This window comes from Oryzias latipes, chromosome 9, assembly GCF_053564925.1.
Source record: "Oryzias latipes strain Hd-rR chromosome 9, Olatipes_Hd-rR_3.1".
Taxonomy (NCBI): domain Eukaryota; kingdom Metazoa; phylum Chordata; class Actinopteri; order Beloniformes; family Adrianichthyidae; genus Oryzias; species Oryzias latipes.
The window spans coordinates 11,840,359-11,863,682 of record NC_136245.1 but is presented as its reverse complement, the minus strand read 5'-3'; the positions used below and the strand labels follow the sequence as shown (position 1 = coordinate 11,863,682).

General features: G+C 42.4%; 1 protein-coding gene and 1 long non-coding RNA gene across 2 annotated transcripts in view; both read left to right on the top strand.

The window, feature by feature from the left end:
• Positions 1-14,257, top strand: part of htr7c (5-hydroxytryptamine (serotonin) receptor 7c) — a 47,934-nt gene extending 33,677 nt beyond the window's left edge. The window contains exon 2 of the mRNA XM_078952674.1: positions 11,905-14,257. Within this exon, the coding sequence (XP_078808800.1) occupies positions 11,905-12,643 (739 nt within the window). The 3' untranslated portion in view covers positions 12,644-14,257. The remainder of the gene's footprint in view (positions 1-11,904) is intronic.
• Positions 14,258-20,033: 5,776 nt separating this feature from the next.
• Positions 20,034-21,976, top strand: LOC144994652 (uncharacterized). The gene is made up of 3 exons (XR_013658254.1): positions 20,034-20,662; positions 21,638-21,735; positions 21,850-21,976. It is a non-coding gene; the product is annotated as an uncharacterized LOC144994652 (long non-coding RNA).
• Positions 21,977-23,324: the final 1,348 nt, after the last annotated feature.

The window sequence follows — 23,324 nt, the reverse complement described above, 5'->3', positions numbered from 1 at the left end:
TTGATTTGTACATTTGCCACTCCTGGGTAACTTCACCTTCAAGGGTGTATTTCTGATAGCATGTAATATCACAAATGCTTTCATCAACATCAACTTCTGGACCCCATAACTAGAAACCTAGAACAGGCAGACGGCTGGATCCAAATGCAACAGGTTTATTAGCTCAGCTAAAAGCCCACAAAGCTAAATCAGGGTCAGGTATGCAGGGGTCAATAACAGGCATGACATCATCAGAGGAGAGACGGGATAGTCAGGAACCAGGCGAGAATTGGGGCAGGTGGCCGGCAAACAGACTTCTGACAGAGTCCCCCTCCTGCGAGCGGGAATCGAGGGGTCCTCCTCCGACGAGGTCAACCCCAGGTTGGGGGGCTGGCCTGTCCAGGTGGCTCCGGTGGAAGTCCTTGATCAGGGAGGGATCAAGGACATCATCAGCGGCGACTCAGGAGTCTTCCTCTGGGCTGTACCCCTCCCAATCCACCAGATTTTGAAGCCGACCGCTTCGGCGCCAGAAATTCAGAATCTGCTTTTTTTGTCACCTCATGAAAATGCACTCTTTCAATTTTAACTCAAACATTGACGAAAAACTAAATCAATTTTAGCAAAACACATGGAAATATAGTCACTTTTTTCATTCCATTTCTTTACCTGTAAATATTACATTAAACTACATTAAACGACCACAAGCGTTTTCAAATTCATTGCTGTTTACAAACATTGCAATAAAATACCGCCCAGTTCAAAAATCTACTACAGTGTGCTAATAGAAAGATTGTCCCACCCAGTTATGACAGCACTGCTGATTTAGGGTGTTTTGATTAGCTTTTATTGACAATTAAGAGTTTGCAAACAAAGTGGCTTGTTAACCATTTTCTGATTTATTACTTGTTAGATGTACTTGTAACAGCAGAACCAGAAATTTTACTTATAAATCAGGAAATCAGGAAACTTTATTGTCATTTTATCATGATAAAACGAAATTAGGCTCTCTGGCCAGCCGTTTACATTCAGACATAAATAAATATAGTATCAATAATGATATTAGACTGTTACGGAGTATTGCACAGAAGTATTTTTCAATTGCACAGTATGTTATGTTAAGCATTGCACAGCCCTGTGATATTGCACTTGGGAATTAGCTTGTTGTCCATGGAGAGGGGGGGGGGGGGGGGGGTGCAGTGATCAACCGGAGTTCAGCAGTCTGACTGCTTCAGGAAAGAAACTGTTCCTCAGTCTGGTGGTCCTGCTCTTTATGCTCCTCAGTCTCCTGCCTGAGGGGAGCAGGGAGAACAGAGGGTGTGAGGGGTGAGTGGGGTCTTTCAGGATGCGGGAGGCCCGTTTCCTGCATCTGGTCGTATAGATGTCAGTGGTGGACGGCAGGCTACAGCCCACAGTCCTCTGTGCGGCTTTTGTCACTCGTTGCAGAGCTTTCCTCTCTGCCGCAGAGCAGCTGCCGTGCCACACAGTGATGCAGGAGGTCATGATGCTCTCCACCACACACCTGTAGAAGGAGGTCAGGACTGAGATCCCCATCCCAGCACGCCTGAGCCTCCTCAGAAAATAAAGGTGCTGGTGTGCCTTCTTGACCAGGCAGGAGGTGTTGGTGCTCCAGGTGAGGTCGCTGAAGATGTGCACGCCCAGATACCTGAAGCTGGAAACCACTTCCACCGCGTCCCCTCCGATGTGAATGGGGGGAGGGAGGCATCTGTCCTTCCTGAAATCCATGATCATCTCCTTGGCCTTGTTGTCTCTGCACCAGCTCTCCAGATGTTCCACCTCCTGCCTGTAGTCGGACTCATCGTTGTTAGAGATGCGTCCAACCACAGCTGTGTCATCCGCAAACTTCACGATCAGACAGCTGGGGTGAATCGCTGTGCAGTCGTGCGTGAGCAGGGTGAACAGGAGGGGGCTCAGCACACAGCCCTGGGGGGAGCCCGTGCTGAGGGTGATCGGGGAGGAGGAGACGTTGCGGATTTTTACAGACTGTGGTCTGTCTGTCAGGAAGTCCAAGACCCAGTTACACAGAGTGGGGTTCAGTCCCAGTGTGTGTAGTTTCTGGGTGAGGGTCTGCGGGATGATGGTGTTAAAAGCTGATGTGAAGTCCACGAAGAGCAGTCGAACGTACGCGTTCTTGTTCTCTAGGTGGGTGAGGGTTGTGTGGACCACAGAGGAGATGGCGTCCTCTGTGGATCGGTTTGACCTGTATGCATATTGGTGCCGGTCCTTGGTGATATCGATGGATTCTGTGATGCGTGTCATGTCCAGTTTTTCGAAACATTTCATGACTATCGGTGTCAGGGCAACCGGCCGATTGTCATTCAGACCTGTCACTGTGGATGATTTGGGTATTGGAATGATGGTGGTGGTTTTCAGGCAGGTGGGGACCACTGCCTGCATCAGGGAGGTGTTGAATATGTCTGTCAGCACCTCTGTGAGCTGGTGTGCACAGTCCTTCAGCACCCGTCCAGGGACGTTGTCGGGTCCAGCAGCTTTGTGAGGGTTGATCCTCTGGAGGGTCCTCCTCACCTCAGCGGGCGTCACGCTGAAAGGCTCTTCGCCAGGTGGGATGGTGAATCTGGTGCTGGGAGGGGCGGTGTTGGAATCCTCAAAGCGGGAGTAGAAGAGGTTGAGTGCGTCTGGTAGAGAGGGGTCCTCAGGGCATTGTGCATCTCTGGTGTTGTAATCTGTAATGCACTTAATGCCCTTCCACATACTCCGAGGGTCATTCGACGTAAAGTGTCCCTGAATCCTCTGAGCATAGGCGGCCTTGGCCCTCCTCACCCCAGCATGCAGCTCCCTTCTTGCCGCTCTGAGTGCCACCTTGTCACCTGACTGGAACGCAGCATTCCTGTGTTTCAGCAGAGCCCGCACCTCTGCGTTCAGCCAGGGTTTCTGGTTGGGGTAGTCCGTTACAGTCCTGGTGCTGGTGACATCCTCCGTGCACTTACTGATGTACCCGAGGACTCCTGATGCATAATCCTCCAGGTCCACCTCCCCCTCATGCGAAGCTGCCTCCCTGAAGATCTGCCAGTCTGTGTGCTGGAAACAGTCTTGCAGAGCTGATGCAGCCTCACTAGGCCACACTGTGATGGTCCGCTGTGTTGGTGCCTGTCGTCTGAGGAGAGGGCGGTAAACAGGGACCAGCATGATCGCAATGTGGTCTGAAAAACCCAAATGAGGATGGGGGACAGCTCTGTATGCGTCCTTTTTGTTGGTGTAGACACAGTCCAGAATATTATTTCCGCGTGTTGGAAAGTTGATGTGCTGGTGGAACTTGGGCAGAGTGTCTGTCAGGTTTAAATGGTTGAAGTCCCCTGCAACCACGTAAAAAGCCTCCGGGTGCCTGTGCTGGAGCGAGCTGATGTTGTTGTGCAGCTCCGTTAGCGCTTCGTTAGCGTTAGCATTAGCATTAGCGCCCGGCGGGATGTAAACAGCCATGATAAACACCGCCGTAAACTCACGAGGCAGATAGTGTGGCCGGCATTTAACAGTCATATGCTCTATCGCCTCGGAGCAGTGGCTGTTCACCACTGTGCAGTTCGTACACCAGCCTTTGTGGATCTAGTTACACAGTCCAACCCCGCGGGTTTTCCTCGACTGCTGGTTGCGGTCCGCCCGGAACAGAAGCCGTCCGTCGAGCTGAAAGGCTGGGTCCGGCATGTTGTCTTTCAGCCAGGTTTCCGTTTGACAAATAACTGCAGAGTTCCTCATCTCACTGGAAGCCCCCAGCCTCAGTCGAAGCATGTCCATCTTGTTGTCCAGGGAGCGGACGTTGGCCAGGAACAAAGACGGGATCGGCGGCCTGCCGGCGTTAGCCTTTAGCCTGGCTAGCACTCCGCCTTGTTTGCCCCTCTTACGTGTCCGTGCACACCGCTTTCTCTTGCTCTCTGTTCGGCCAACATCCTTGCGCCACTTCGGTGTCCTCAGGAGATGCAGCCTGCCCAGTAAGGCCTTGAGTTCAGGGCCCGCTGTTGTTGTGTTTGAGTCCAAACTGTCCTTTATGGTCGTTATTTCGGTCGGGCTGTATTTTATGCGCTTCTTAACGCTGGTAGTATCGGTGAGACTGACCATAGAGTCTGTTAACAAAGCATAGTCATCGAAAGCAGTCCTGAAAACTGTGTTGGTACCGGGAGCATGAGAGGCCGCTGCACTCCTGCGCGCCGCCATCATTTAGACGGATTAAAATCAAGCAACCTAGAAAATAAACAAAAAATTCATGTCAGTGGATTAGGACTACTGCCCATTAGGGGTGTGTATTGGCAAGTTTAGCCATACGATATGTATCCTGATAAGCGCCCCATGAAATGATACACATCCCAATATTGTACCGGAACACATTTTCTGTCTTTTTATTTGAGTATGACTTAGAAAAAACTCTACCTGAATTTCCATACGTCTTACATTGAACTAAAATTGTAAAATTCAATTTATTTAATGATCAAAATGATAAGCACTGCACCTGTATCTCATATTTACGTTGCTTTTACCCAAGCAAATTCATAGTGCTTTTATCTTGGTAACTTGAAATGTGGAAAGGAAACATTGTCTGATTTCCACAACAAAATGTTTTCAGTAAAAGAAAAAAAATTGAATGAATGTGCCTTAACCAGTAAGGTTCTAAAGTATGATCGAGGAAATAAAGTTCTGTTTATTTTCAACAATACTTAATGTAGCTTCTCCAGTACTTTTAAACGGTTCAGTAGCCTGAATGGTGCTTCAAAAATAAAAATTCTTTCCAGAAACAATAAAGTGTGATGTTGAGGCAACGTCACAGGGTGAAGGGAAGTTGCTTTAATGTGGCTAAGATGCTTTATTTATTTGACAGTGTGCACTGCACTGCTGTAGCCCCGCTTTCTCACACGTGGAAGTAAACTAGGAACGGTTATTGTCACCACGTTGTGCTTTTTTCAGATCGTTGTACACATCACTCTGATCCATCAGGTCGCTGAACTAGAATGTATTGCTGTGAGGTCCTGCAGAACTGTAGCCCGCTATGCCAATAGCTTTTGGGCGATGCTGCGTGCATTAGCCGCTGCACAGCTGCAGCTCTTCACTTGTCCTTATCTGAGCTACAAAACCCCACAATCCGCGGTTTTTATGTTACTGGCAGCAAAATTCCACAGAGTTTCGGTTTGGGACCCATCCCAAGTAAAAACTAAGTAGTCTATGTCTCATAATAACAAAAAAAGCTGCTTCTCTGGGATCTTCTTATAGTTGTTTTGTGCTGTGTAAAGCTGCTCAAAGAGGCTCCGTGTGCTCTGATGCCAACTAGCGGTCGGAGGTAGAAGTGGAAAACAAGAATCAGGAGCTGAAGGACGCTCGTTAATAATCAAATTAATATCGTCCAGACAGCATTTTGAATCGATCCAAGTATCGCCTAATGAACTATCACGATGTATCGCAGAGACGGTTTTTTCTAACACCCCTACTGTAGATGTTCAGAATGAATGGGAAATGGTCTCTAGAGTGTTTTTGCTAATAAACAGCAGGTGAGCCTGATATTCAGTAGGAAGATGCATGTCCAGAAATAGATTTATATATATTTATATAGACTTATAATTTAAATAAAATTATTCAATGGGTAACTTAATAAATTAGAAAACAACCAAAAAAACTACCTTTCCAACTTAAATGTGAACATAGTGATAAAAAAAACACTAAATGACGTGATATCAGAGGATAAATTTGTGTTGTCAGCTTGATTTTTTACTGCAAGTGACATACAATACTTGTTTGTAATGCCATATTTTCGTGGGCGTTTTTCTTACCGTATTCTGATTCTCAGTAACTGAGACATTACAGTAGTAATTTTACAAGAGATATTCCCACAGTTCGTTTCTTTTTAATGTAATTTCCCACAATTCATTGGTGTTGATAGTAAAATACGATAAAGCCTTTATACAGTATGTTATTGATATCGCAAAAATACTGACCAGTTTGCAGTGTAAGCATGAACGTGTTTTCTGGACTTGAGTTGATTAGCATTTCTGTTCTGCCTTGTGAGCTGCAAAGTTTCAATTTTTTTTTTTTTTTTTTTTTTGCACTACATTGACGGTCCCTGCCTGCCCCTGTAACTCGTTTTGTGCATCACCACAGACAAAAATAACCAGTTCATACTGGTCAATACAATTACATCCAACATTAAGGAGAACAAGACAGACTGGCGATATGATGACGAGCACATAAATGAAAGGATCATGTCTAAGACATGGACACATTGTGCATTTTCACATTTTAATTGCAAGTCAGAAGCAGATAATGTTAGTGCCCAGCCTGTTTGTAGTTGTTTGCTTTTGTATTCATGAAAATCTTAGAATGAAAATTACAGAAGAGTTTAAACAGAATGTTTTTTTTTAATACACTAAAACATATTTTTTTAGTATTGAATGCGATACACTTATACATTATTCTTATGAAGGATGACTTAGTTTAAAAACATTAAGCCTTTTGAAGTATTTCTTTATTCAAATCATTCTGAATTGGGAGCAGATGACAAAATGCTGTAGGAAAAAAACTTGTGGGTGTGATGTAGAAGCTAAAATTGGTGAGCCACAAGCTCCCTGCTCTGCTACATTCTGATGCATCCACTTGCAGACAAATAGATCCATGTACATCTTCATATCCTTCGTCCAATAGCTCTGATATTGCTAGCCATTTTTGTTGCTCTGGTTATGCTGGGTGGGGGGTGTGAAGGACTGTAAGCTAGTGGAAAAGAGTGTAAACAAAGGGATGATGGGAAGTCAGGTCAGGCCTGCCCATAACTCAGTGGTGAACTTCTAATAAACTTCTGCCACTCTGCAGAAATAGTTTTTACAAAATGACAGTTTTTTTTTAATTTTGCCTAAAAATGTCATGATAGTAATTGAGGGACTGCTGAGAAGGCTTTGAGATTGGTCAAAAGATGATTGAAATTGGTCTTTAACTAAAAAAAGTTTTTTTTTTGGGAACTACTGTTGGGAAAAGGCGGTGTACACTCTGGACAGGTCGCCAGTTTGTAGCAGGGATACACAATCACACAGACCCCATTCACACCTAGGGACAATTTAGAGAGATAAGAGATATGCCTTTATTGTCACTGTCAGTCACCAATAAACCTATGAATCACATTTTTGGACAGTGGGAGGAAGCTGGAGTGCCCGAAAAAACCCACACACGAATGGGGTAACATGTAGGGGTGTAACGATACGCTAAAATCTCCATTCGGTCCGATTCAGAATTTCATAGGGCTCGGTTCAGGTACATTTGGGTTCGGTCCTGCTGTTTAACAAGTCTGCCTGATATGAACTGCTATTTTATGACACCTGAATTTCTCCCTTGGGATATTGATAAAGTTTTTATCTATCTATTTTCGGTATTTTTTCGGTACAAAAAAGGCAGAAAAAAATTACTTGCAAAATGCATTTATTGGTTTTACATAACAATAAATAGAATTAACCTATGTAGGTGATCTGCGTAATAAAATAAGAAAAACTATTAGCTGCCAGGAACCAAAAACGTTGGATACTTAAAATTGGCCTGAAAAAATACCTTTTAACTTAACATTTCTTTTCTTGTAGACCCGATTGTTACAGTCGGGTGATGTCGTTTTTAAGTTCATCAACAGATTAGATGGCATACGCTATCTTTGTGTAACAATTTCAACACGTATTCCCTTCATGGCTGCTGACAACAAAGCCGAAGTGTTCCCACACAGGAGAGCATAAGGAGATGGGGGTCCTCCTCTCTGGCCTCGCGTCAGCATTAGTCATATGTTGACATGGTTACAGTCCGTCACCTAATAGCGTCTCGAAGGAAATTCACGGCTAACATTGGTTCCGCCTCAGCACAAAGATAATGCAGTGGCGAACTGGGGGTTAGCCCCGGCTATAGCCACTAAGAATCATGGGAAGTGTGAAATCACTGAGAGAGCTTTGAAGAGAAGTGGTGTTCATGTTGTTAAGCTGTTCGTGTTCATATCAAATGAGTTTGAATGCCGAACAGGAGAATGAGCAATCAGCTTCTCAGTCTACCCCTCTCTCATAGACTTTTTGAGGGCGTGTGGAGTATGGGGCAAAAACAGCCAACGTAGCTAGTGGATTGGCAGCTCGGCTCTCGAAATGGTACAGCAGTGAACCGAACTGAAACTGCAGTACTGAAATGGTTCGGTTCAACAACGTGTATCATTACACCCCTAGTAACATGCAAACTCCACACAGAAAGGACCCAAGCAGGGTTTGAATCAGAACCATCTCACAGTGAGGTGAAAGTGCTAACCCCTGCACCACTGTACAGCCTATTTATATCTAATTTAAAACAAAAAGCAATACAATAATGCTGTTTTACCCCTTTGTCTACTTAATCCTTCTCACTGTCATTTCCGGTTCCAAGTTATACAGCAGGACGCGTGGCGTGCCTCTCTGCGAATACAACTATCTTCAAATTACTTAAAAAGTTGATTTTTCTCCAAAAAAGAGAGCTGACCATGCCCCCGAAGAAACCCCAGGAATATGAAGATCTCAAAAAGTCTCTTGACATTATTCAAGAAACGCTGAAAAGTCTGGGATATGATGGAAGAGTTCCGAAGATTTCGGGCTCAAAACGAGCAGCGAGAAAACCGGGTCGAGATTCTGGAGAAAAGACTGGACGATGTGGAACAGCAATTAAGGATGAATAATGTCATTCTCACTGGAGTACCAATCAAGCCTCGAGCGAAGCTGAATGCAGCTGGAGCTAGCACTGCTAATGCTAGCGCTAGCGTAGCTAGCAGTTCTAATACGGAGTTTGGTGCAGCAACGCTGGAACAGCAAATACATTCATTTCTCACATCTAAATGGTTTTCCCTGGATCTCAATACCATCGAGACCTGCCACCTGCTCCCCAGGAGAAAGGAGACGGATAAACCAGCGATCCTCATCAGGTTTGTGAATCTCAAACACAAGCTAGCTCTGATGAATCAACGCAAAAATCTCAGAGGATCTGCTGTTTATCTGAACGACCATCTGACCAGAAGGAATGCTGAAATCTCAAAACATGCTCGGCTTCTCAGGAAGCGTAAGCAGATTGAGAACACTTGGGTTAAAGGCTGCAGGATTCACGTCAAACCACTCGGTCCAGAGGACCGGGCCAAGGTTCTGGTCGTGAACACCATGAATGACTTTGAGAAGTGCTTGATTACGGTTGTCTGAAACAACGTGGAGTAATAACTCAAAGAGCCAAATAATTTCAAGAAATATGACACCTGGAATCATCACTTTCTCTGTATGTCTGACGTAACCTGAATAACAGCAGGGTTCTGACCTGCAGACAACTTGACCTCAACTTTCACCGCAGCTGATATCAGCTGAAGAAGGATATGGACCTGAATCTAATGTCTGCAGACATAACATGGAAGAAAACTATTAACTGTTTAAACCAAGAAAATCGGCTGTTATCAGTAAAAGAAGAAATGCCAACCTTGGACAATTCGACAGTTTATGGACCCTTTTTATTTTTCCCCTACAGCATTACTTTATTATATAAAAAAATAAAATAAAAATACAAAAAAAAATATAAAAAGAGTAAAACAAATGATTAATCACTTTTGAAAATTGTTAAATTGATTGACTTTTGATGATATTACTTCACTAGCTCCTAAAATTGATAAATTGATCCAAAAATCTTTCCTAATGTAGCATAACTTTGCACATGTTTTTAACTTTTGATACTTGATGAAATTTTGCTATGAAAATTCCTGAAACAGTGTTGTGTCTATTTTACTGATATAGTATTATGTTTTAAAGCATATGAATGACTTTTAAAAGCAACATAATTTGCATATATTTCAGATGTTGCATTTGCCATGTTGATTTCTAAAATAGTTATTTTTGACGTGGTACTTAAGTAATTCATCTTTGGCATGTGCTTTATTGATACCTTATGATTGTTAATTCTGTCTGATAAAACCTAGGAACCGGATATTGATAAATCATGTAATAAAATGGTTATAGTATAACGGGGTGGGATTATATAAGTTTGCTTCCTTCCACTCCCTTTCAAGCAATATTTATTAATTATGTCTAATTATCCTAAGTTTGATTAGTTACTGTATGAATGTATAACTGATGATTATATTGTTTTTGTGTATTATTTCTATTTTGATTGCTTGAAATAAACCATTTCAAATCAAATCAAAAAACTGTGCAGATCATTTGGGGTTAATGTTGTTTTTGTCCAAAGCCAACTTGCTCTAACAGCGACAGGCCCGTTAACTACCATGAGAGTAATTCATTTATCCAGGCGACATTAATAGCAGCTCGTCATGTCTGTTGCTGGGAGAACCAGTAAACTACAACCTGACAGGTGGTGAGATATATCGTCGAGGCCCATAAAAACAGTGACTCTAGTGCTGTCCAGCAATTAGGAGGAAGTGAATCCGTCATTGTAAAGACATTTACAACTTAAAGAGGAGAACTTCTGTTTGAAATGAGGTGTGTCTGTAGGCACATAAAGTGTGTGTGTAAATAGCTCGCCACTTGTAAAACCCTATAATGCAACCAGCAAAATCAGTTGTAGAAGGAGGAGCATACCGGTTTGTAAATTGGACTCAAAAATGCCATCACGAGGGAGTCAGACGCAGAGCTATTTTGGACATTCACAGCTGGCCAGAGGCTTTAGAACAAACTAAGGGATATAAATAATTTGTAGGTCAGATATATTCCTCACAAACCCTCTTAAAGAACAACAATGCCATAAATCCTATATTTTAAAATAGGTTTAAGGTCATTTTTATTTGATATTTTCCCGAGTTAAACTATGACATGTAGATTATTTTCTCCTGCAGTGTTCTATAATCTTTGACAGTAAAACTGCAAACTACTTCCATCCACAACTGCTTTCTTTTTCTTGTGTTTCTGATTCAGAATCTGTGAATGTAGCACAGTTCTGCCAGCCAGGTTTCAAACAAAAGCATGGATTGTTTTTCTGTGTGTGACGTATTATCAGCTTCAAGTGCTACATCAAGTGATCACCAAAGGGGTTTGAGGATTTATGTGAGGATTTCTTCCAACAGTTGGCATGCTCCAGTTTTGAACAACATGTGACATTGCCTTCCCAGACACTTTGAAGACTGGCAAACAATCATTTAGGCACAACAGCATGCTGGATCCTCTGATTAAGGTTGTATTTGTATCAAATATGTACCAGCAAGCGATTTCTAAGCATCTTCATGAAGATGTAGGCTCAAAGCAGATATAGAATTCATTCATACAAAAGGTAAAATACAAGTTTAAGGGGAAATGTATACACAAATATTGGAGATTTTTTGAAGAGGATATTTCTGAAGAGTTCTAGCACTCAATTCAGCCAAGATTTGATACACACAATGTGTCGGAACTCTGTGCAAAGCATCAAGCAGATGGGATTGCTTCATGGCAGCCTTGTTTTGAATGAAATTACACCTCAAGCCATGTTGTGTGTTGAGCATTGGGAGGGAAGCAGCATAATTTCTGTTGTGTGGATTTCCTCAAATAGAATTAGAAGCATGAAGTCCTTCTGGACTGAGCTTGTTGTTGATTTCTGAGAAATCCCAGCGATTTCTTGTATTCCAGTAGAAGCTAGAGAACGCACTTAAGGGAGAATGAGGTGGAAATGGAGGAGGAAGAGTTTTGGCAGTAAAATTATAATGAAGTTGACTGATTGCTATCTCAGCATGTCTTGGCTTTGTATGTTTTGCACATTGTGGCAAAACACATTGTGTTTCATTATAATTTTACTGCCAAAACTCTTCCTCCTCATTGTGTGTTTTGCCACAATGTGCCAAAACAATTAATGAATTTTGGTGGTTTGTAGGTCATAAGAACATGTCTCTCGTATTTAAGACAGTTTTTGATTTTTTTACAAGGCAACTTACTGAGACTAATGTGGATGATTCTTCTGATTTTCTTCATGCAGGTATCTGGGAATCACACGACCTCTCACCTACCCTGCCCGGCAGAATGGTCAGCTGATGGCCAAGATGATCCTGGGAGTGTGGCTTGTGTCAGCATCCATCACCCTGCCACCTTTCTGTGGTTGGGCCAAAAATGTTCACAAGGCCGGCGTGTGTCTCATTAGCCAAGACTTTGGTTATACCATCTATTCTACAGCTGTAGCCTTCTACATCCCTATGCTGGTGATGCTTGTCATGTACTACAAGATTTTTCGGGCAGCTCGAAAGAGTGGCGCCAAACACCGGTTCACTGATCTGTTGCGCCGCGAGCGACTTGAAACAGTGGCCAATGAGGCATTGCGAATGCAGGGTCTGAAGCCATCCGGGGTGGCCGAGGAATGTGCCACTTTGTCTCGCCTACTGAATCGAGAGCGCAAGAACATCTCCATCTTCAAGCGGGAGCAGAAAGCTGCCACAACTCTTGGGGTGATTGTAGGAGTATTTGCAGTGTGCTGGCTGCCTTTCTTCATTCTGTCCACTGCCAGGCCTTTTATTTGTGGAGTGGAGTGTAGCTGTGTGCCCATCTGGCTGGAGCGTACTCTGCTGTGGTTGGGATATGCCAACTCTCTGATGAACCCATTCATTTACGCTTTCTTCAATCGAGACCTGCGCTCCACCTATCGTGACCTTCTCCGCTGCCGTTATCGCAACATTAACCGCCGCCTCTCAGCGGTGGGGGTACATGAAGCTCTAAAGGTGTGACCTACAGCATGTTTGGGTTTCCCTGTGCTAATAGAATAAACTGTGCCTATGAGGCAACAAGTATACCACAAGCATGTAGATAGGAGCGACCGGCGGAGGCACTTCTGATGACTCTGAAGCCCCTCTACAAAGGCACAGAAATAGCTTAATTATTTTTCCTTTGTATGTGACTTACCTCTGCTTCTTTGAGAGGGAAAATCAAGGAGCATTCTGGATAGCCATTCAAGCCGACAACACTTTTGGGAAAATGCCACAATTACATCCCCGGCTCTGGATTTACAGTGTGATAATGCAGGTACAAAAGGACATTACACGAGGAATCCTCTGAGGGCTTTCAGACACAAAGTGATTGAACGGATTTGTGGATATTAGAAACATTTTCTGAGGAAAACCATTTGTTTTGTGAAACCGTGTCTCTTGAGAGTCTTGATTCTGAAAATAATTTTAAAGCAAGAACGAAAAACCTTGATGTACGTATTCTTAGCTAATTTAATCATCTGCCATTACCTTCTCATTCCATGCTCTAGAACATCTACTGTACCACCTTGAATGTTTATTACATTTAAAAATAATTGGTTACAGTAGGAAGGAATGGTGATAAAATGCAACATTCCTATAAATGTTTGTGCTTATTGAAGGAAGGAATGATGATTCTCCCAATGTTTGTCTTACATGCCACTGCTCACATCAATGAAGAGAGAATTTGAAGAGTAAACAGCAGTTTAGATATTAAATTAATAATATATGTGTAAACTTTGTACCCTTCTGCATTTTTGCCGGCCAGAACTTTTTACTCGGAAAGAGACTGAAAATTCTTTCTTCCAATGATTGTCAGCCTCTCTTTCTCAGTTTTAGATCAGGATGCAGTCACTTCCCTTCTGATTACACACCTGTTTGAAGAAGTGACCCCAACAATTTCATCAGTTAAGAAGCCTGTACTTTTTCTACCTCAATTTTTTTGACAGCACTGTCGCCTTTATAGATGTACACATGTCAGTAATGTTTTCAGACTGATCATTCTTTTTTTTGGAGTGAGCTGATTCATCGCCATCTTTGTGTAAATGCTCTGTGTGACTTGTTTGTACCCTGAGAAAGCAATCAGAGGAAGTGACATTTCATCACTGTAAATAAAGAAGCAATTAAACTTCACTGTGCCTCACGATAACAGCTTAACATGATGCACTGCCAGAGAAATCAATGCAAGTTTTGGACTGAAAATCTCACAGTTTCTACACTTTTTAAAGGTGTTATGAATTTTCCATCCTAACGGAACATTCTCATCCCTTGTGCTATCTTAGATGACCCCACCCTTACTTTGACGTGTAATTCCTACCATGACAAAGGTGGATAAAGGTGGAAAGATTTCATGTAATCCACGGACACCAGTGAAGATCACAAATCACTGAAGAAAAAAGGTTCAGAGCACTGTCTAGTGGGTCTAGATGACCCAACTGCCAATGTTAAAGTGCCTAGGATAGCACAAGGGTTACATCAAATGGCAGATACTAGATGTAGTTTTGGACTACATTGAGTAAGACACATTTAGATGCGTTATGCTCTCTTTGAATGATAATGGTCTGTAAGGAATAAAACACACATTGGGACCTCATAAAAGCTTTTACTTTGTTCCAGTGGTTCCTGTGCTTCATTTTGTGACATTTCAAGATATAGTTACCACTCTGCAAAGGTTTTATTCAACAACAATAACAACAACAAAATAAAATTACCACAATGTTTTACAAAAAACATTTTATGTAACAGTTTCAGTCTACTCTATCCACATGACATAAAAATATAACAGTCACAGTGTTTAAATAATTTTAATAATTTAAAGTTATTAGAATTACAAATGTTTGTGTCATTTATAAATTTCCATCTAGAAAATAAAATGACTGAATGTACATTATCAAACAAAAGTGATTCTTCCTAGATTGTGTCTTGCCAGGTGTTGCATTCACTTTGACTTTGGAGATGTCTTACAGGACGGTGACCTAAAAATCGTACCTTCATTCTCTGTTTGCTGGAAGCAAAATACTTTATTCAATGGCTGGATGACACCTGTCTGGTTGCTGTTATGAAAAAAACAGTCCCAAAAAACAGGAGTAGGTGGCACTGATCTGTCATGTGGTTTTTAAATGGCTGATAAAATTAAGAGGAGATATAGCAGCTAAGTTTTCTTGACTTATTTTTCAATTGAAATTAGAAGGAAAAGCCAGATGGTAACTCCAACATTAACATGATTGTCAGATATTTAAAGACATACAAAATATCTACACTCACTGGCCACTTTATTAGGCAAACCTATCCAACTGCTTGTTATTGCAAATTTCCAATCCACAAATCACATGGCAGCAACCTAATACATTTAGGGATGTATGGTCAAGATGATTTGCTGCAGTTCAAACCATCAGAATGAGTAAGAAAGGTGATTTGGTGAAAAATACTTTAAACATGGAATGATTTTTGGTGGCAGATGGGCTGGTCTAAGTATTTCACAAATTGCTGATCTACTAGGATTTTCAGAGTTAACAGAGAATGGTCTGACAGAGACATTTTCCAGTAAGCGGCGGTTCTGTGGACCGAAATACTCTGTTGATGCCCGAAGTCAGAGGAGTCTGGCCAGACTGGTTCCAGTTGATTGAAAGGCATCAATAAGTCAAGTAACCAGTGGTTACAACCGAGGTATGAGGAAGAGCTCTGAACCCACAACACGTCCGTCATTGAGTCAGATAGGCTACAGCAGCAGAAGACCACACTGGGTGCCACTCTTGTCAACAGGAAACTGAGACTACAATTTGCTCAGGCTCACCTTAATAGCAGACTGGGGCTGCACAGTGGCGCAGTGGTTAGCGCTCTTGCCTCACAGCAAGAAGGCCCCCAGTTCAAGTCCTGGCTGGGGGACTTGAAACAGAACATCAATGGGGAAACTTTCTGTGTTGAGTTTGCATGTTCTCCCTGTGCATGCGTGGATTCTCTCCAGGGTCTCCGGCTTCCTCCCACAGTCCAAAAACATGCTTCATAGGTTAACTGGTTAATCTAAATTGTCCATAGGTGGGTGTGTGTGATTTTGGCCCTGTGACAGACTGGCGAACTGTCCAGGGTGTCCCCTGCCTTCGCCCACAAGTGGCCGGGATAAGCTCGAGCAGAAGATGAAAGATTGGAAAAGCATTGCCTGGTCAGATAAGTCTTCATTACTGCTGCAACATTAGGATGGTAGGGTGAGAATTTGGCGTCAACAACATTAAAGCATGGGTTCATCCTGCCTTGTATTAGCGGTTCAGGCTGGTAGTGCAATAGTGTAGGGGATCTTTTCTTGACACACTTTGGACCCTTTAATAAGAACTGAGCATTGTTACAACACCACACTGAGTAATGTAGATGAACATGTCCACAGTTTACTCATCTTCTGATGGCTACTTCCAGCAGTAGAATGCGTCATGACATAAAGCTGGAATCATCTCAGACTGCCAGTAGGGGGAGGTATTGGACAACCCAAGGAGGAGCACACTGAGTGTAAGAAAAATGCAGTGTATTGAAGCTTAGGTGGTAACGGAACAACAGATGCACAGGGGAGTTTCCAGGAAACAGCTTCTTGTGTAGAGATGCACATGATGCTAAATGTGGAGAATTGAGAGCACCATAGAATCCGTGTAAAATCCAATCCATTGTCATGCATATGAAGTCCAATCCAAAATCCAAACTAAGGCAACACCCTATGGAAGCGATTGTGTAGCATAAATAAAAACAAAAGTCAAAACCGGAAACGCTTTTTCATTTTCAAAATGAAGCTGCATTTTTTGACTCAAAATTAAAATGAAAAAGCAATCCACCAAAATGCTTTTTCATTTCCTTCCTCAACACTGCTTATTCTGTCACTTAATTAAAATGATTATGAAAATAGTATTTAACATTTCATTTTCAAAATGTACTCTGCTAAATGTGTAGCATAATTCATTTAGAAATGTCTAATTTGACAAATAAAATGGATTAATAGAAATGCTTTTTAATTTTCAAAATGAAGCTGCATCAAATGACTAAAAATTAAAATGAAAAAGCAATACTTCAAAATGCTTTTTCCTTTTCTACTTCAACACAGCTTTTTCTGTCACTTAATTAAAATGATAATGAAAATAGTATTTGACATTTCATTTTCAAAATGTTCCCTGCTAAATGTGTAGCATAATTCATTTAGAAATGTCTAATTTGACAATTAAAATGGATTAACAGAAATGCTTTTTAATTTTCAAAATGTAACTGCATCAAATGACTCAAAATTAAAATGAAAAAGCAATACTTCAAAATGCTTTTTCATTTTATACTTAAAACCGCTTGTTATGTGTCATAATTAAAACGATAATGCAAAGAGGGGATTGCATTTGCATTTTAACATCCACCCCGCGAACATTGTCTCAATGTTCATTTAGAAAAAGCATTTCCAGCTAGGAGGTGGGGCGATGACGTTACTGCTTTCTCCGTGTGTCCGGCCGCTGAAGTTAGCTTGCGATTCACAGCTTCTGATTCTCGAGGGCACTAAAGGAACATTCTGCTGCATTTTTCGCATTAAGATCCAGGAATCCAGATTTGAGCAGTCCAGGTCCAGCGGTTTGTGAACAGGACCTGGTTTTAGGTGATCTTAATGCCAAAAATGCAGCGGAATGTTTCTTTAGTGCCCTCGCGAATCAGAAGCTGTGAATCGCAAGCCAACTTCAGCGTCGTCTGACCGCACAGATTTAAAAACATATGATCAAGCAGGCCCTTAGAAATAATCATAACTGTAATAAAAGCACATTATGAAGATTCTCGCTGAGTGAGTGTTGGTCCAACCAGCAAACATTTAGCATGGTGAAATCTGCTATCTCTTGATGGGGCTCCAGCTGTCATCAAATAGCAAATTCAGCGCGAAGCTGCAAATAAATTTGTAAATATGTGGGAACTACATCAGTCTTTATTTTTGTTCTGGACATCACTGGAAACACAAATTCATATGATGGTTTCTCAGATCGTAGCAGCATTTCCGCCTTCAGCAATCATGATCGGGAGCTTCACGCTCCGCTATGCGAAGGCAGCTGGCGGTCCGAAGAACAAAAGCTTGTCCGCGGTGCGTCCGAATGAGGACCGCAAAAGGCGGACATGCTGCTATGTAGTCCTGAGAAGCTGTGTAAACTCATCAGAAGTTCACAACTAACTCAAAGCCGTCTTATCTGCCGCTAACGCAGTCGGCTCCTGGTGTGTCAGACACACGGAGAAAGCAGCGACGTCATCGCCCCGCCTCCCTGCTCACTGTTAATGAATTTTGCTACAGATTTTGCATGGTTGATGTGAAAATGCAAATGCAATCCCCTCTTTGCATTTTCGTTTTTATAATGATTCATAATAAGGGGTTTTAAGTATAAAATGAAAATGCATTTTGAAATATTGCTTTTTCATTTTAATTTTGAGTCATTTGATGCAGCTTCATTTTGAAAATTAAAAAGCATTTCTTTTTATCCATTTTAATTGTCAAATTAGACATTTCTAAATGAATTGTGCTACATGTAACCCTGCCTACCTGGATAACCCTAGGTGGGAGGTCAACTAAGCTCGTAATGTAAACTTCTTTCTTTATACTCAAGGTTTGTACAGGAGGAATGCGGTAGTAGATACTAATTACCCTTCCGACCCACAATAACACACTTGACACAGATCAAATTGTATAAAGGAAAAATAATCTATATTCAGATTTTTTCAAGTTATTCAGTACACATTCTTTCAAGGAAATAAAATGTTGACATCAACATATAAATTGAGAACAAAAATTAAATTATGGGTGTGGTGTGGGAAAAAATAAGATACAATGAAAGAACCGAAAAATCAATCAATCACAACATAGAATAATATTCATTCATTCATTTTCTGTACCGCTTTGTCCCTTTCAGGGTCACGGGGCTGCCGGAGCCTATCCCAGCTACTTGGGCGTAGGCAAGGGATGCCCTGGACAGGTCGCCAGTCTGTTGCAGGGTGGAATATCCACAATCACACACCCATGCACTCTCACATTCACACCTATGGACAATTTAGAGTTGCCAATTAACCTATGAAGCATGTTTTTGGACAGTGGGAGGAAGCCGGAGATCCCGGAGAGAACCCACGCATGCACGGGGAGAACATGCAAACTCCACACAGAAAGGTCCCCCATTGATGTATTTTTCATGTCCCCCAGCCAGGACTTGAACTGGGGGCCTTCTTGCTGTGTGGCAAGAGCGCTAACCACTGCGCCACCGTGCAGCCAGAATAATATTCAGTATTTCTTAATAAATCACCGTTGGATCCAACAACACCTTATGGTAACTGAATACAAATACCCTGTATGGAGTAAAGTCCTTAAATTCTGAGATCTCAGAAGAAAAAATAGAAAAAACTGAAAAGGACTCCAGTAATGGGGGGGGGGGGGGGGGGGGGGGGAGTGCACTTAGAAAAATTGAAAAAATAATACTTGCACGTCCTGAGACGGGCTGCATATGATTTTTTTCAAGAAGCACGATGTCTCGTCATCTAGCAGTGTCGTCGCAGATCAAGGAAAAACAATGAGAAGCTTCCACCTTCCTTGACACTTTAGGAAACGTCTCTCAAAAAGGGTGTCTCCCCCTAGTGCCTGAGTAAGAGTACTGTACATAAGATGTATGAGTGAACATCTAAACCAGGGGTCGGGAACCTATGGCTCGCGAGCCATATATGGCTCTTTTGATGGTCACATGTGGCTCGCAGACAAATCTTTAATTATACTTTTTTTTTTTTCATTAGACCAGTCCTTCTCGGGCGCGATGCGATGCCAGAGGCGCGGAGTAGTATCGGTGCTTGGAGAGAAAAATCTACACCAGCACTATCAGTTTACTATTATCTATTATTTCACAGAGTTTTAACCACCCGGAAACCTGTGAATTGCCGTGCCTAAAACTGCGCGCTCCCGTCTCTGAGAAAGAGCGCGCAGTTGCGGGGACGAGATGTGTGAGGAAGAAAGCAGAGGGTGGGGGTGGGGGTGGGGGTGGGGGTTGTGGGGACCGGCAGGTGAATCGCGCAGGGATTGTAAAAACGTAAAACCCGCTGCCCGTCACTCACTGCAGCGTGTGAGTGTATGTTTGACTCCAGGTCTGCATGTGAGCAGTCTTTCTCACATCTACAGAACATTCAGACTTACGATCACGTTTAAAGTCTCAACGCCTGCATGAAACAGAAACTCGTAGAAACACGTATCAACCGGACTAGACCATCAGCAAAACCACCACGAGAAATACTCATCATTATTAATAACAATTAATTAATAACAATGTTATTCAAAAGAATCCACAGACTTATTGTACTTTAAAAATGTTGAAATTACATCAAATGCACACATTCACTTGTATACTTAGTTTTAAACATATTGTTGCCTACTGACTTGGACTAGGTGGCTGTTGGGCCGCGTTATAAGTTCTGGAGTTCAATGAACGCATCAAGCAGAGATCTGATTGGCCCTCAGTTCTGTCGCTCAGCCTGTTGTTAGGTAATCTGGACCAATGGGGTTCAGCTATGGGCCGAATAAGGGAAATGGGAGGGCTGGAGCGGGAGCAGTGTTGCCAGATTGGGCAGTTTTCCGCCCAATTGGGCGGTTTTGGTTCTAAATTTGCGGGTAAAAATGGCTTTGGGCGGGTATGCATAATTTGGGCGGTTTTAGGGTCTGTTCGGCGGGTTTTTCCCCTCATGAATATATAATAGCGGACTACGTTAGGCTGGGTGGCTGTTGAAGTCTTACGTTCTGAAGCTCCGTGAACGCACCAGGCAGAGACGCTTAATGGGTTCTGTCACCTAACCTGTTGTTGGGAGTTTGCCGCCCCGCCCCTCCTCTTAGAAGTTGCGTTGTTTAAAGCTGACACCGCGGTCGCGTGTGGGTGGAGCTACGAGCTAACGTTATGGTCTGATCGCTGCATGTCTGTGTGTATCGATGCATGGTGGACACGGAGAATGTGGAGAGATCAGGTTTAATATTTTGGAGAGTTCTACTTGGTAATCATGTTTCCATGTTTGAGTTCATGATATCGTCCCAGAAAGTATCTGCTTCAACTCCCGCAGGGAAAGCTGCGTGTGAATCTGACGCCCGTGTTTCCATCTCTCTGACAGTTTAAAGCCAACGCCCCTCCTCCGCCTCTCTACCTGCTTTTCCGCTCCACCTGTTCACATCCTCTTTAGCTCAGAGTTGTTTTCCCCCGCGCTCCTCCCGTGTGTCCAACACAGAGAGCGCAAAATACGGTCATCATAGCAGCAGGTTGACACGGTAGTAGTCGGGGCGCTTTGGCGCAAGCGCAGCACAAGGATGGAAGAGGTTATACATAGGTTATAGCGGGTTAAGAAAATGAATGGAAGAAGGCCGGTCCGCTGAAGAAATATTCAATACTGTACTCCTTTTATAAATAGTCTGAACTATCTTTGATTTTGAGAAATGTTTTATTTTGAAAAATCACCGCATCGGGTACTTAATCAGCCCAGTAGGGGAAAAAATCTACAAAAGCTGTATATTGTTGTTTCTCCCAATCATAGATATAGATATGATTGTGCTTTTAGACTGGACAAGTAGCTGTGTTTCTACATCTGTGATTTGTGAATGTGTAATTCATTTGACTTGATCTTAATTTTGCCCCCCCCCCCCCCCCCCCCCCCCCCCGTTGGGCGGGTTTTTCGCGGGGTCTGGCGGTTTTCAGATGACTTTTGGGCTGGAAAACTGTGACTTTATCTGGCAACACTGAGGGGAATATAAAGTTGGGAGAAGCGCTCTCTCTCGTCACGGCGGGAGAGATTCAGGAGTTGGCTGAATTAATTGTTCGGCGTTTGTTGTGGTCTGCAGTAACCAGAATAAAGAACCTTAAAAGAGGTTAAGTCTCCGTGCCTCAGTGTGGGAAAGGGACACTACATAAATATATGGCTCTTTCGAAATTACATTTAAAGATATGTGGCGTTTATGGCTCTCTCTTGTCTTGTTGTTAGACCTTGGTCACAGGGACACGGTGATTGGCCAATGATTGGCAACAAAGCATGCTGGGAAACGTGACGTACTGCTATTGTTGTTATGCTACAAGCTAAAGGTAAGTGCTTTAGGCGAAGCAGCCAGCTTAATATGATATTTTTCAGATTTTCATCGAGGCAATAACAGATCAACCATTCTTGCTTTAATTTTTACCCCTATTGAATGCTCACAGAGACGCGAAAGTAGCGGCAGGAAGCGGCTTTTACAGCAAGATGACCGGAGGGCGTACCAGATGATGTGAACGTGAATACGATGGATGCTTCTGTGCTTTTTAAAATAAATAAATCTGTTCTCTAAACATCCTCCGTGTCTTCAATGCAATGTAATGAGACACACACAGACAGAAATGTGAAGGTATCTGCTGTAAATCTATGACGTAAATTAATAACAGGATCAATGATCGGCTAGTCAGTTAGCATGTATCCTTATAGCCTTCGAATGTAAAGCAACTGACTGCTAAAATTAATAAAAGACAAGTCCTGAATATTATTATTCCTATTCGACCCTAAACTACAATATCAGCTGTCTGTCAACAGACCAGCCAGTTGCCCAAATGCCGGCATACATCAAAGAGCTGTGCGGCGGCGCTAGTAGTAGCCTAGCAGGAGCTATCGTATGACAAAGCAGCCTAGTTATCATAAATCTTTTGATATTTTTCTTATATTCATTGAGACAGTAATAAAGTGATCATTTTTGTTTTTCATGTTCCTTTTTTGAACGAATATGGGTTCACAGAGACACGGAAGTTACAGCTGAAAGCGGCTAAGTTTTGCCGGCGTACAGAGAATGACTTATGACGTGAATAATTATTGCGTTCGAACGGATTAATTATTGCGTTCGAACGACATAATTATTGCGTTCGCACGAGTTAATCATTTCGAGGGTACGGAATAGTATTTTGAGGGAACGCAATAGTATCTTGTGGGAACGGAATAGTATTTCGTGCGAACGACATAATAACCTGTGGGAACAAGATATTAATCTGTGGGAACAAGATATATTTTTATATCTTAATGTCAGGACATGGGCTCCGTAATATATAAAAGGGAGCATTTAAAAAAAAAAAATTCTTAAAGCGCGATTGTACATATCCTAAAGGCGGTTAATTCCAATTATTTACTTGTGATGAAGCACAAAAACCGATGGAAATTCACGTTATCGTAAAACATGCAGCCAAGAATGATCAATCATTGGAGTCAGGATGCCGAGGCATTAAAATGACCGTGTGTCCAAATTCCCACCCTAATCACTGTATAGTGCTCACTACATTGGCGAATATAGACCACCATGCATTTGAAGGATTTAAAAATGGTGGAACATTGTGCCATGTGTTTAAACGTGTTTACATATGAAGGGACAGACGAGGATGTTAAAAATGTATATCAGCCTGCGGATGGCAAAAAATAACCTGTTTTCAGGCAAACGCTGCGCCTCAGCGGCCAGATGGGAGTAAGGTCACAGCTCAGATTTTTATTCATTTAACATTCATTTATCATGAAACTGTTAATCGTTGTCATATTGGGGTAAAGGTTTTATTAAAAAGGAGATCCCCCGCCAGCTAAAAGGCCACGGCGGGGCGGCCTATTCAGTTCATCCAAACATTCATGAATGTTTGTATTTTCATATTAATGTCATGGTGGCCTGTCA